We start from the raw sequence: 13,607 nt of genomic DNA, 5'->3' as shown, positions 1-13,607 counted from the left end.
CGACTCAAAAACACATGCTCTTTGTTGGATGGTGGAGGCTAGTACAGAGGGAGGCCAGGTGGTTGTCATCTGGTAGTTAAATACTGGAGGTGATCAGCCAATTATCCAATCCATGGATAGGAAGAGACTCCACCCAACTACTCAGCAGGCACGCCCAGGAGGTGTCCACCTCCTAAGAGAAAAGGGGAAAAAACCCAAAGCCATCCTCTGGTGGGAGGAGTCGCACATAAAACAAACACTGACAACATTGGATCATAACAATTTTTAAATAGTATTTTATTTTAATCTATTTTATTTACAATGTATTTTTTTACAGCATAATAATGTTTTATATTTGTATTTTAATTTATAGTTTCATTATATTCCATTTGTATGTTTAGTGTTTTCATCACAGCTATTAAACAACAGACAACATTGTGTGTTACTAAATTCACAGCAACCTGAATGTGTTTGTGGGAACATGAATGTTTTTGAGTGTTTCTGCATCATGTGACCCAGATTTTTGGATCTGCTGTCAGATTGAAATGAAGACGATGAAACCACACAGCAGCTTCAGCTGAGCTGTCAATCAGCAGCAGCAGTCTTATCTGTGGGCCGCAGGGGCTGATGGGAGCTTTGAGGACCTGTTAGAAACCACGTGGCCCTCGTCTGATCTCACAGCTCGTCCTTGTTTGGCCTCAGCTGCATCAGAGCGCCACTTCTCCCCAGGTTCACCAGAGGAAACACCACTGCACAAAATGCTTTTCCTCCCAGCTGCTGCTCTGTGCTGTCTGTGTTCAGGTGAGTGTTTCCAGCCAATCAGGAGCCAACAAAGTCAACCTGTAACAAACACTGTCACACTAACCTTCATCTATCTGTCTGTGTCTCTACAGCACTGGTTACCATGGCAGCAGAACAGCTGATTCAGGACGATTTAACATTGACCAGGAGAGTTGGAGAAAGTGTCTCCTTCAGCTGTGGAGGGACTGACCAGTGTAGGGATAGTTATATACGTTGGTACCAGAAAATAGAAACGTTCAAAATTATTCTGCGCATTGATACAAAAGATTGTGGCATTTATTCAGATTATGGCCATCCTCAGAAACGAGATTTCTCAGCTGGCAACAAACATAATGGTTGTAATCTAAAGTTAGAGAAAGTTAAACATGATCATTCAGCCACCTACTACTGCACATGTCGGAAGTCTGCTCCCCACAGTGAGAAATGATCCCTGCAGCCTGAACAAAAACCAACAGATGAACAGATGTCAAACAGTGTTTGTGACAGGAAGAGAGCAGTAAACCACAGCCCAGGTTCACAGATTTCACCTCCATCTCAGAGTCACAAACATACTGAGCTCAGGGACGATTTTTATTTACTGAGATATTTGTAAATAAACAAAAGAGCCAGTTTGTGGCCTTTTTGAAAAAGCAAAATGTTTTAGACGTTTTCCAATCTGATTTTAAGTCCTTTCATAGCACTAAATCAGCCCTTTTAAAAGTTTTTAATGACATATTTTTAGCTACTGATGCTGTAGACTTTGTTGTTCTTGTCCTTTTAAATTTGACAGCTACATTTGAATAACATTTTTTAATCTCTCGTTTGGAGCAGTGGTGGGCATTGAAGGCACTGCACTGGAGTGGTTCACGTCCTACTTGGCGGAGCAAACTTTTTGTGTCAGTCTCTGTGATCATGTATCTCCCCTCTTGTGTGGTGTCCCACTGGGCTCAGTTCTAAGCACCCTCCTGCTTTGTTAGTATCTGCTCCCTCTTGCTTTTATACTGAGAAAACCGGTCATTGCATTTCACTTTTATGCTGAAGACTGTCAGATCTATCCTGTACAGCCATTAATCCAGTGTGTTGATGACATTAAAGCTTGGATGTCTCTTAACCTTTTAAAATTCAGTAACAAAATGACTGAGGTGACGGTTTTTGGTAGCCCGACTGAGACCCCCAAATCTGTATTTAGATACCTTGGCCCAATATGTTAAGCCAACTGTCACAAACCTGGGAGTCAAAGTGGACTCTGAACTGAAGCTTGACAGTCAGATTAAGTAAAATCAAGCGTTTGCCCTTTGTCTCATCTCAGACAGCTGGCAAAATTAAAGCCAATTCTGTCACAGCAGCACTTTGAGACAGTTATCCACGCCTTTGTTAGCACTTGGCTGGATTTCTGTAATGCACTTCATATAGGGGTCAGTGCATCATACGTTACCCTGTACGGAGGGTGAAAAATGCCACAGCTCATCTTTTAACTGGCACTCGAAAGTTTGAGCACATTTCCCCTATTATAGTTTCACTTCACTGGCTCCCCATTCCTTCTAGGACTCATTTTAAAATTCTTTAATTATGTGTGCCTATGCCAAGAGGCACACATATTACTATTCGTCGGATTTATTATTATTATTATTATTATTATTATTCTTCAGTTTCCGCCTGAAATTTTGCAGCGAATCTCGCCTCGCAGCGAATCTCGCCTCGCAGTTTTGAGACAAGCTTCATATATGTTACCTCATTTTGTGCGGCTGGATCAGGAATGGTGTGCTATGACTTTTGGTGTTTATGACTATTATAGTTTTTTAAATATTAATATTTTAGTGAAAATTTTCCCGCGCTTCTCTGCCAAACAGTTTTGACAATAGGGTTACATATGTTAGATCATTTTGTGCGGCTGGAGCTGGACTAGTATGGTATACACTTTTGGTGTTTATGACTTTTATAGTTTTTTAAATATTAATATTTTAGTGCAAATTTAGAAAGATTCTTCTTTTGGCGCCATAGAAACAGACTTCATTTGTGGTGTGTTGGCTCCATCTTTTGGTCCCACTGATACAAATTTCAAACTTCATTTGTGGTGTGTTGGCTCTCTCTAGTGGTATGCCGGGAGTAGTACGGCCTGTCTACCCTTATTTGGATTACCGTAATGATGACAATATCAACGGTGCGCACAGCGTCGCTGCTTTCAGGAGCCATTGGAATTTTTAAGGTTGCGCAAATCATTCAAAAGTTACGGTAATGCTTGGTGGAAAACTCAATATCCCACAATTCATAGCACGCCTCTGCCGAGTCAAACAATGGCGGCCATCACTTAGTTTTTATTTTCCTCTTAATACTGTTTCTAGGTCACAAAATAAACTTTTAAGATATTTTCAGGCGAGAATATAGGTGTGTAAACTTCAAATATCTGCTCATTTTGTCAAAACATCCCATATTAGCGACAATGTTCTGACGATGTCGTTTCTGCTTGAGGCTAGCTGGCTAGTGTGGCTAGCGCGGCTTTGCTAACAAGCTACAGCCGGCCTGGATGACAGTGAGAGCGGCTTACTCTGGTTTCACACCCGGTCCTTCGTAAAGTCTCGTGGTCACAGCTGGACTTATTTTAAATAAATAAATGATTTATTTATTTATTCATTTTAGTAACGGTATAAACAGTGAAAGGTGGTGGATTGGCCAGATGTAAACTTCAAATATGTGCTCGTGTTACCAAGACATCCCATATTAGCTCTGATGGTTTCGGTGCCTGCAAAGAGCTAGACAGCTAGCTAGCTAACTGGCTGTCTTTTTGACTCAGGGTCATAGCTGGACTTATTTTTCGTTTTTATGAGCCGATGAGGGTTTTTTTTTAGTAACGGTACAAACAGTGAAAGGCGGTGGATTGTCCAGATGCTGGTCGATGTGGAAAAAATAACTGAGTTGTTTGGTGGTCGCTGACGCGGAGCTACAACCGAGGGCAGCTATCCACCGGTGTGTGTCAGACAGAGCATGCAGGGAACGAGGCGGCGAGGCGACCGCCGATCAACCGGTGGTAGATCGTGGATCAGGGAAACCGAAGGCAGGAGAAGCAGGCGGCTGCCGGTCAGAGCGTGAGGTGAACTGAATTTCAGGTAAGAAGTTATGAACTGCACTCTATTTGGGTCAGATATAAACCGAGTTTAGGTGTAGTTTGGTGGAAACCAGGAGATGACCTTACCGAATCATCAGAGCTGAACTGGTGATGGAGAAACAGGTTTACCTTTTTTTTAGGTGACATGAATGAGTTGAAGGGAAGTTATGAACTGTTTCTGAGAGAAATAAACACCAAGCTCCTTTTTTATTTAGCTGACAGCTGGTAACTATGCAGGGGCGGATCTAGCAAAGCTTTTGCCAGGGGGCCAGGTAGGGCATCTTACAACCAAAGTTTGTATAATAATACACAAGATTGGCTGTAGACCATTGTTAATCATTCAGAACACTGTGTAAAAATAACAAAAAACAAAAAGTGAATGCAAAAGTGCATAAATATTTATTTTACGTGATTGATGTGTGTGGCGGGCCGTGGTCTGCAGTGCCGCTGCAGGGGAGGTGGACCCACCTGAGCGGCATCTGCAATCACGCCTCTCTGGCGTAGTCTGTGCTCTCTCGGCTGTTTTTTGGGTGTGTGTCAGGCTGTGAGTTGAAAAGCTACAGCCGGCTGTGTGGGTACACCAACCATGTGTGAAAAGTGGTCCATAACGTAATGCTTCAAAGCGTGTTCATGCAAACATTGTCGGGTCTGCCGTGGTACAATGGGACTTCTGCTCATGAAACTATGTGCACAGCGTCTGCAAATCGGGGCTGTACAAAGTCACTTCATCTTTACCCAAAATTGTAAGCTGTCATCTGTGAGGTGCGAGCGGTGTTTGTTTTTACCATAGTTCATGGTGGAGAATGGCTGCTCTGCTGAGTTTTGCTCTCTGTAGCTGTATGAATGGCAAACTACACTGTTTACCAGCGGCATAGGCACACTTAAAATTTCTTCTGAAATTTTCGCTTTCTAGTTTGCTTTTAAAGCTCTCCATGGCCTAGCCCCATCTTATCTCTCTGAGCTGCTACAGCCTTATACACCCACCCACTCTCTTACGTCAGCTGGTCAGCTGTTCCTGAATGTACCCAGGACTGAGCGTAAACTTAGAGGAGATTGTGTTTTTGCTGTAGCAGCTCCAAAACAGTGGAGTGATCTGCCTTTAGAGATTAGACAGGCCTTTTTATTTATCCTATTTATTTATTTATTCTTTGCTGTTTCATTTTATCTATTGTTCTTAACTTATTAACTGTGCAGCACTTTGGTCATGTGCTATTTTAAAGTGCTTTATAAATAAAGTTGGATTTACTGCTGTCAGAAATGCAATTCTATTTATTTCTGTTTTGAACAGATTTTTCATCATGTTTTAAGAAAACAAGAGGAACAGATGACATCAAACTTCCAAATGTAAACAAATGTATCCTCAGTCCCACAAAAACATTTATTCAAAGTGAAAGAAAAACAGGTTGTGTCAAGAAACTGAACTCAAATCCCATCCACTGTAAGTCAGTGCTGCTACTATCAGTCAATGCTGCTTCCAGATCGATAGAATCATCTTTTAGGATGCAGCACCTTTGCATCCCGATCAGAGTGAACTTTTCATTTTTCATCAAACTGGACAAAGATCTGTAGTTTATTCATGATGATAAAACTGAAAACAGTCAGTGGAACTGGCTCTTCAGTATCTACATGTTCATCTCACTTTTTATGAATACAGCTTACCTTCAATAATCACTACAGTTAAGCCCATAATTATTCATACCCCTGGCAAATTTTGACTTAAAGTTACTTTTATTCAACTAGCAAGTTATTTTTTGACTGGAAATGACACAGGCGTCTCACAAAAGATAATAAGATGATGTACAAGACGCATCATTGTGGAAAAAAAATATTTCTCAGCTTTTATTTACATTTGAGCAAAAAGTATCATGTCCAGAATTATTCATACCCTTTACAAACTGTCACAGTCTCTGGGAAAATCCAAAGTTCCATACCATTCCAAATAGTCAAAGCTGTTCTAAAGCATCCTAATTACCCTGATTAATTGGAAATAGCTGTTTTGATCAACTCAACAGGTGAAAAACAGCAGCTCTCTGCAGGTGGTCTGTGGACATTCATGGCTAAGACAAAGGAACTCAGTGAGGACCTGCAGCTGTGCATTGTGGCTGCTCACAAGTCAGGAAAGGGCTACAAGGCCATATCCAAATGTTTTCAAGTTCCAGTGGCTACAGTGCAAAGTATTATTAAAAAATACAAGATGTTCCGCACTGTGGAAAATCTCAGAGGACGTTGTCGGAAGCCAAAAGTGAAACCTGTGCTGGCCAGGAGGATAGTGAGAGAGGTGAAAAAGAATCCAAGGATCACCACCAAGGCCATTCTGGTGAATCTGGGCTCTGCTGGTGGCAATGTCTCAAGGCAGACAGTCCAACGGACACTGTTGGGTTCCACGGATGCAGACCAAGGAAAACGCCACTTCTCCAGGCACTTCTAAGGCATGCAAAAGCTCATTTGGCCTTTGCAAATGCTCATCTGGACAAAGAAGAAGGTTTCTGGTCTTCAGTGTTATGGTCAAATGAAACAAAAATTGAATTATTTGGTCACAATGATGTTGCCTTCATTTGGCATAAAAATGGAGAAGCCTTCAACCCAAAGAACACCATCCCCACTGTCAAACATGGTGGTGGGAACCTAATGCTTTGGGGGTGTTTTTTAGCCAATGGACCATGGAACCTAATCACAGTAAACAGCACCATGAAAAAAGAGCAATACATGAAGATTCTCAACAACAACATCAGGCAGTCTGCAGAAAAACTTGGCCTTGGGAACCAGTGGACATTTCAGCACGACAATGACCCAAAACATACAGCAAACGTGGTGAAGAAATGGTTAGCAGACAACAACATTAACGTTTTCTAGTGGCCTAGCCAGAGTCCTGACTTGGATCCAATTGAGAATCTGTGGAGGGAGCTAAAGATCAGGGTGATGGCAAGAAGACCCTCCAACCTGAAAGATTTGGAGCTCATTGCTAAAGATGAATGGGCAAAAATGCCTGCGGAGACATGCAAAAAGCTGGTCTGCAATTATAGGAAGCGTTTGATTGCTGTAATAGCCAATAAAGGCTTTTTTCTATTGATTATTGAGAAGGGTATGAATAATTCTGGACATGATACTTTTTGCTAAAATATAAATAAAACCTGAGAAATATTTTTTTCCACAATGATGCCTCTTGTACATCGTCTTATTATCTTTGGGGAGACACCTGTGTCATGTCTTCTCAAAAAAGAACTTGCTTGTTGAACAAAAGTAACTTTAAGTCAAAATTTGGCAGGGGTATGAGTAATTATGGGCTTAACTGTATATTGGATAATGATGAACTACATACACTGCTCTGAGTTGTTCCATTTTCTACTTCATGTTTATTAGAATAGTTTTTTCCTACTCTGACTTCGAATGTTCTTCTGAGCAGGAACTCTAATAGTTGCACAATTCACCCCCTATACCTAACTTATTTAGCTCATGTATCTTATCTGACTCAAATTTTTGACTCTAACCCTCTACTGCATGACTTTTTAATTTTGGGGGAAAAAAATATTTCTCCCTATTTTGGGGGAGCTTTAGGGTCACTAATAATATATCAATCATAAAATCTGACACCCTGCCCCCCCCCCAAAGAGATATTGGTTTGTTGCCTCAAGGCAACACTGTGCGACAAGGGTAGTAAAATGCCAAGTTATTCTATAGTAAGTTGTATTAGTACAACAAGGATGAACAAATAAATAAACAACAAATAAACAATGTAAACATTTCACAGAACAATAAAACACCAAAATACATCCAACATTTGACCCTAACCCCATGTATGCGCGTGCACGCACACACACACACACACACACACACACACACACACACACACACACACACACACACACACACACACACACACACACACACACACACACACACACAATTCAATTCAATTTTATTTATATAGCGCCAAATCACAAAAGTCGCCTCAAGGCGCTTTATATTGTACAGTAGATAGCACAATAATAAATACAGAGAAAAACCCAACAATCATATCATATGACCCCCTATGAGCAAGCACTTTGGCAACAGTGGGAAGGAAAAACTCCCTTTTAACAGGAAGAAACCTCCGGCAGAACCAGGCTCAGGGAGGGGCGGCCATCTGCTGCGACCGGTTGGGGTGAAAGAAGGAAAACAGGATGAAAGACATGCTGTGGAAGAGAGACAGAGATTAATAACAGATATGATTCGATGCAGAGAGGTCTATTAACACATAGTGAGTGAGAAGGTGACTGGAAAGGAAAAACTCAATGCATCATGGGAATCCCCGGCAGCCTACGTCTATTGCAGCATAACTAAGGGAGGATTCAGGGTCACCTGGTCCAGCCCTAACTATATGCTTTAGCAAAAAGGAAAGTTTTAAGCCTAATCTTAAAAGTAGAGATAGTGTCTGTCTCCTGAATCCAAACTGGAAGCTGGTTCCACAGAAGAGGGGCCTGAAAACTGAAGGCTCTCCCTCCCATTCTACTTTTAAATACTCTAGGAACAACAAGTAAGCCTGCAGAGCGAGAGCGAAGTGCTCTAATAGGGTGATATGGTACTACAAGGTCATTAAGATAAGATGGGGCCTGATTATTTAAGACCTTGTATGTGAGGAGCAGGATTTTGAATTCAATTCTGGATTTAACAGGAAGCCAATGAAGGGAAGCCAAAACAGGAGAAATATGCTCTCTCTTTCTAGTCCCTGTCAGTACTCTTGCTGCAGCATTTTGGATTAACTGAAGACTTTTCAGGGAGTTTTTAGGACATCCTGATAATAATGAGTTACAGTAGTCCAGCCTGGAAGTAATGAAGGCATGAACTAGTTTTTCAGCATCACTCTGAGACAGGATATTTCTAATTTTAGAGATGTTGCGCAAATGGAAGAAAGCAGTCTTACATATTTGTTTAATATGTGCCTTGAAGGAGATGTCCTGGTCAAAAATGACTCCAAGGTTCCTCACAGCATTACTGGAGGCCAAGGTAATGCCATCCAGAGTAAGGATCTGCTTAGATACCATATTTCTAAGATTTTCAGGGCCGAGTACAATAACCTCAGTTTTATCTGAATTAAGAAGCAGAAAGTTAGCGGCCATCCAGGTCTTTATGTCTTTAAGACATTCCTGCAGTTTAACTAATTGGTGTGTGTTACCTGGCTTCATGGATAGATAGAGCTGCGTATCATCTGCATAGCAGTGAAAATTTATGCTATGTCTTCTAATGATGCTACCTAGGGGAAGCATGTATAATGTAAATAGAATTGGTCCTAGCACTGAACCCTGTGGAACTCCATAATTAACCTCAGCATGTGAAGAAGACTCTCCATTTACTTGAACAAATTGGAGTCTATTAGATAGATATGATACAAACCACTGCAGTGCAGTACCTGTAATACCTACAGCATGTTCTAATCGCTCTAATAGGATATTATGGTCGACAGTATCAAACGCTGCACTGAGGTCTAGCAGGACAAGCACAGAGATGAGTCCACTGTCAGAGGCCATAAGAAGATCATTTGTAACCTTCACTAAAGCTGTTTCTGTGCTGTGATGAGCTCTGAAACCTGACTGAAACTCTTCAAATAAGCCATCCCTCTGCAGATGATCTGTTAGCTGTTTGACAACTACTCTTTCAAGGATTTTTGATATGAAAGGAAGGTTGGAGATTGGCCTATAATTAGCTAAGACAGCTGGGTCTAGAGATTGCTTTTTAAGTAAGGGTTTAACTACAGCCACCTTGAAGGCCTGTGGTACATAGCCAATTATTAGAGATAGATTGATCATATTTAAGATTGAAGAATTAATTAATGGCAGGACTTCTTTGAGCAGTTTTGTAGGAATGGGGTCTAAAAGACACGTTGATGGTTTGGAGGAAGTAATTATTGAAGTTAACTCAGAAAGATCGATTGGAGAAAAAGAGTCTAACTTAACATCAATGGTACTAAAAGTAGCTGTAGACGATATTACATCTGTGGGATGATTATTGGTAATTTTTTCTCTAATGATAAAAATTTTATTTCTGAAGAAGTTCATGAAGTCATTACTAGTTAACGTTAAAGGGATTGTTGGCTCAGTAGAGCTCTGACTTTTTGTCAGCCTGGCTACAGTGCTGAAGAGAAACCTGGGGTTGTTCTTATTTTCTTCAATCAGTGACGAATAGTAAGATGTTCTGGCTTTGCGGAGGGCTTTCTTATAAAGCAGCAAACTATTTCTCCAGGCTAAATGATGATCCTCTAAATTTGTGACACGCCATTTCCTCTCCAGCTTACGAGTTATCTGCTTTAGGCTACGTGTTTGAGAATTATACCACGGAGTCAGGTACTTCTGATTTGAGACCTTAGTTTTCACTGGAGCTACAGTATCCAGAGTCGTACGTAGTGAGGAGGTAAAATTATTAACAAGATAATCGACCTCTGTTGGAGTAGCGTTCAGATAGCTGCCCTGCTCTATGTTGGTACAGGGCATTGAAGATGATAACAGTGGGTGGATTATATTCTTAAACTTAGTTACAGCACTATCAGAAAGACATCTAGTTTGATAAAGTCTACTCTCCACTGCTGTGTAATCAATTATTGTAAATGTAAATGTTATCAGGAAATGATCAGACAGCAGAGGGTTTTCAGGAAACACTGTTAAATGTTCAGTTTCTATGCCATATGTTAAAACAAGATCTAGAGTGTGATTAAAGTGGTGGGTGGGTTCTTTTACATTTTGAGAGAAGCCAATTGAGTCTAATAACAGATTAAATGCAATTTTGAGGCTGTCATTTTTAGCATCTACATGGATGTTAAAATCACCCACAATAATTATTTTATCTGAGTTGAGCACTAAATCAGATAAAAAGTCTGAGAAATCAGAGAGAAACTCTGTGTAAGGCCCAGGTGGACGATAGATGATAACAAGTAAGACTGGTTTCTGAGTTTTACAGCTGGGGTGGACAAGGCTAAGCATCAGGCTTTCAAATGAATTAAAAGTCTGTCTTGGTCTTTCGTTAATTAATAGACTGGTGTGAAAAATTGCTGCCACACCGCCCCCTCGGCCTGTGCGTCGAGGTTTCTGGTAGTTAGAATGATTCGGGGGTGTTGATTCATTTAAACTAACATAATCATCCTGCTGCAACCAGGTTTCTGTAAGGCAGAGTAAATCGATTTGTTGGTCAATTATTAAGTCATGTACTAACAGAGACTTGGAGGAGAGAGACCTAATATTTAATAATCCACATTTCACTGTTTTACTCTTTGGTTCAGATGTGGATTCTGTATTGTTCTTTCTTTTTGATTTTTTATGTTTAAGTTTTTTATTGCTGGTTTTTGGTTTGTTTTTTGTCTGTTTGGGAGCTGACACAGTCTCAATGGAGATGGTTTTTTGGGGGGGTAGCGGGAGGAGAGAAGCTGCAGAGAGGCGTGTAAGACTGCAACTCTGCTTCCTGGTCCCAACTCTGGATAGTCAGATTTTGGGGGGTTTAATAAATTTGTCCATATTTCTAGAAATGAGAGCTGCTCCATCCAAAGTGGGATGGATGCCGTCTCTCCTAACAAGACCAGGTTTCCTCCAGAAGGTTTGCCAATTATCTATGAAGCCCACATCGTTTCTGGGACACCACTCAGACAGCCAGCAATTTAAGGAGAACATGCGGCTAAACATGTCACTCCTGGTCTGATTGGGGAGGGGACCAGAGAAAACTACAGAGTCCGACATTGTTTTGGCAAAGTTGCACACCGATTCAATATTGATTTTAGTGACCTCCGATTGGCGTAACTGGGTGTCATTACTGCCGACGTGAATTATGATCTTACTGTATTTACGTTTACCCTTAGCCAGCAGTTTTAAATTTCCTTCAATGTCGCCTGCTCTGGCCCCTGGAAGGCAATTGACTATGGTTGCCGGTGTCTCTAGCTTCACATGTCTGAGAACAGAGTCACCAATTACCAGAGTTTGACCCCCGGCGGGTGTGTCGCCGAGTGGGGAAAAACGGTTAGACACATGAACAGGTTGGTGGTGTACCTGGGGCTTCAGTTTAAGACTATGCTTCCTCCTCACCGTCACCCAACCGCCCTCGTTCCCCAGCTGCTTGGGGTCTGCCGGGGAACAGCTAGCGGGGCCTACGCTATCTTCGGCTGCACCAGCTACAGGGGCCTGACTAGCTACGTTTCTTGGGTTAGAGGGACAATTTCTGAAATTTTTGGCAAATTAGACTGGACATAGGGCTATGGGGACACCGGGTTCCAGAGGTGCTAGAGCTACAATATGCATATCAAAAATCATGAAAAAAATCAGCAAACCTATACACAACTTAAAATTTAAACATTTTCTTTGCTCAACTGAGATATAAAAAAAGGCTATTTTTTCAGACATTCTGGTGGTTTGTAGAGACTTTTCTGTAGCTCGGTCTATAAGGACAGTCTGGTGTACAAGGTCAGTGATGTCATCATACATATACACAAAGTATAGTCTGTTCTGAAGGGACACATGGTGTGTAAAGCCAGTCTACTGTACACACACACACACTGAGTAAATCTGGTTTAAAAGGACACATGGTGTGTAAAGCCAGTCTACTGTACACACACACACACACTCTGAGTAAATCTGGTTTAAAAGGACACATGGTGTGTAAAGCCAGTTCACTATACATATACTCACACATGCACTAAGTATAACCTTCTTAGAAAAGAACGTGTATTATAAGACTGTGACTGATACATCATTATAGTAAAATTGAATAAATTTGCTTAGGCTGCTGCCCCAGCGACCCGGCCTCGGATAAGCGGTTGAAGATGGATGGATGGATGAATAAATTAAAAAAATAATAAAAAGACTATATTTTGGTTTTTTCTGATGAGCATTACAATCTGACATACAAGCTTACATAAAACACCGCAGATCATATCTGTTGTGATCTACTAACAGGTGGTCAAAGTGTCATTAAAACAACTAGAAGCATAACACAACAGTGCTTGCATCAACTAGAACAAACTATGTATTATAGAGTTTTTCATTGTCCTGAAGAAACTGGCACTGAGTGGCTGACCAATAAAACAGCACCTTTGCACACCAGGGGTGAGTCGGGCTGACACCATGACTTATACATAAGACTTATATCAACACACAACACATTTGTTGAATTACTGAACTATATTTAATATAACCAACTCAATAATCAATTCCTTAAAAGGACAGCATTGTAACAATTATTGAAGGAAAATAAAAGTGAATCCTGGCATTAAAAGACTCAGGCTAACCACACATCAAAACAAAACACTGCCTGTGAGCACAGTGAAGTCAACTACATACTTTTTGAATGGAGAACACTAACCTTGAAATCAGGCCCAGAAAGGTAAAGGCTCAGACTGTAAAAAAGTGCATTTAGTGTTTAACATTTATTTATTTTTTTTTAAAGGCCAGTCCTCTGTTGCGCACAAAATCTCGAATGTTTTGAATAGATCTCGTCTCCAAGATAGGTTGTTCCTTTTCTTTGCACTTCAGACACTGCTGGTTGGTGACAGTGATACCGTTTTCAATAAAAGGCTTCATATGTTTCATCACCGCTCCTATCTCCTCCTCAGACCATGGTCTCTTCACACACCGCCTTGCTGAAACACGTAAACCTGTTCAATAAAACAAAACAAATTTGAAGTTTAAAAAGATCATGTGAGATGCACTTGTAGGTAGAGATGGTGTTCAAAACTGTGAAAACAAGCTGGTACTTGTCTAAACAAATTGTGTGTGATAATAAATAGACTGTAGAC

General features: G+C 40.9%; 1 protein-coding gene across 1 annotated transcript in view; it reads left to right on the top strand.

Annotated features, from left to right (window-relative positions):
- The first annotated feature begins 585 nt into the window (after nt 1–585).
- The window catches only part of LOC134617566 (uncharacterized), a 48,221-nt gene continuing 35,199 nt past the window's right edge, over nt 586–13,607 (top strand). Inside the window, exons 1-2 of the mRNA XM_063462851.1 lie at nt 586–780; nt 873–1,196. Of these exons, the coding sequence (XP_063318921.1) occupies nt 738–780; nt 873–1,196 (367 nt within the window). The 5' untranslated portion in view covers nt 586–737. The remainder of the gene's footprint in view (nt 781–872; nt 1,197–13,607) is intronic.

Source organism: Pelmatolapia mariae, linkage group LG18, assembly GCF_036321145.2.
Source record: "Pelmatolapia mariae isolate MD_Pm_ZW linkage group LG18, Pm_UMD_F_2, whole genome shotgun sequence".
Classification (NCBI taxonomy): Eukaryota; Metazoa; Chordata; class Actinopteri; order Cichliformes; family Cichlidae; genus Pelmatolapia; species Pelmatolapia mariae.
Note: the sequence above shows the minus strand (reverse complement) of the source record. Positions and strands in the feature narration are given on the sequence as shown.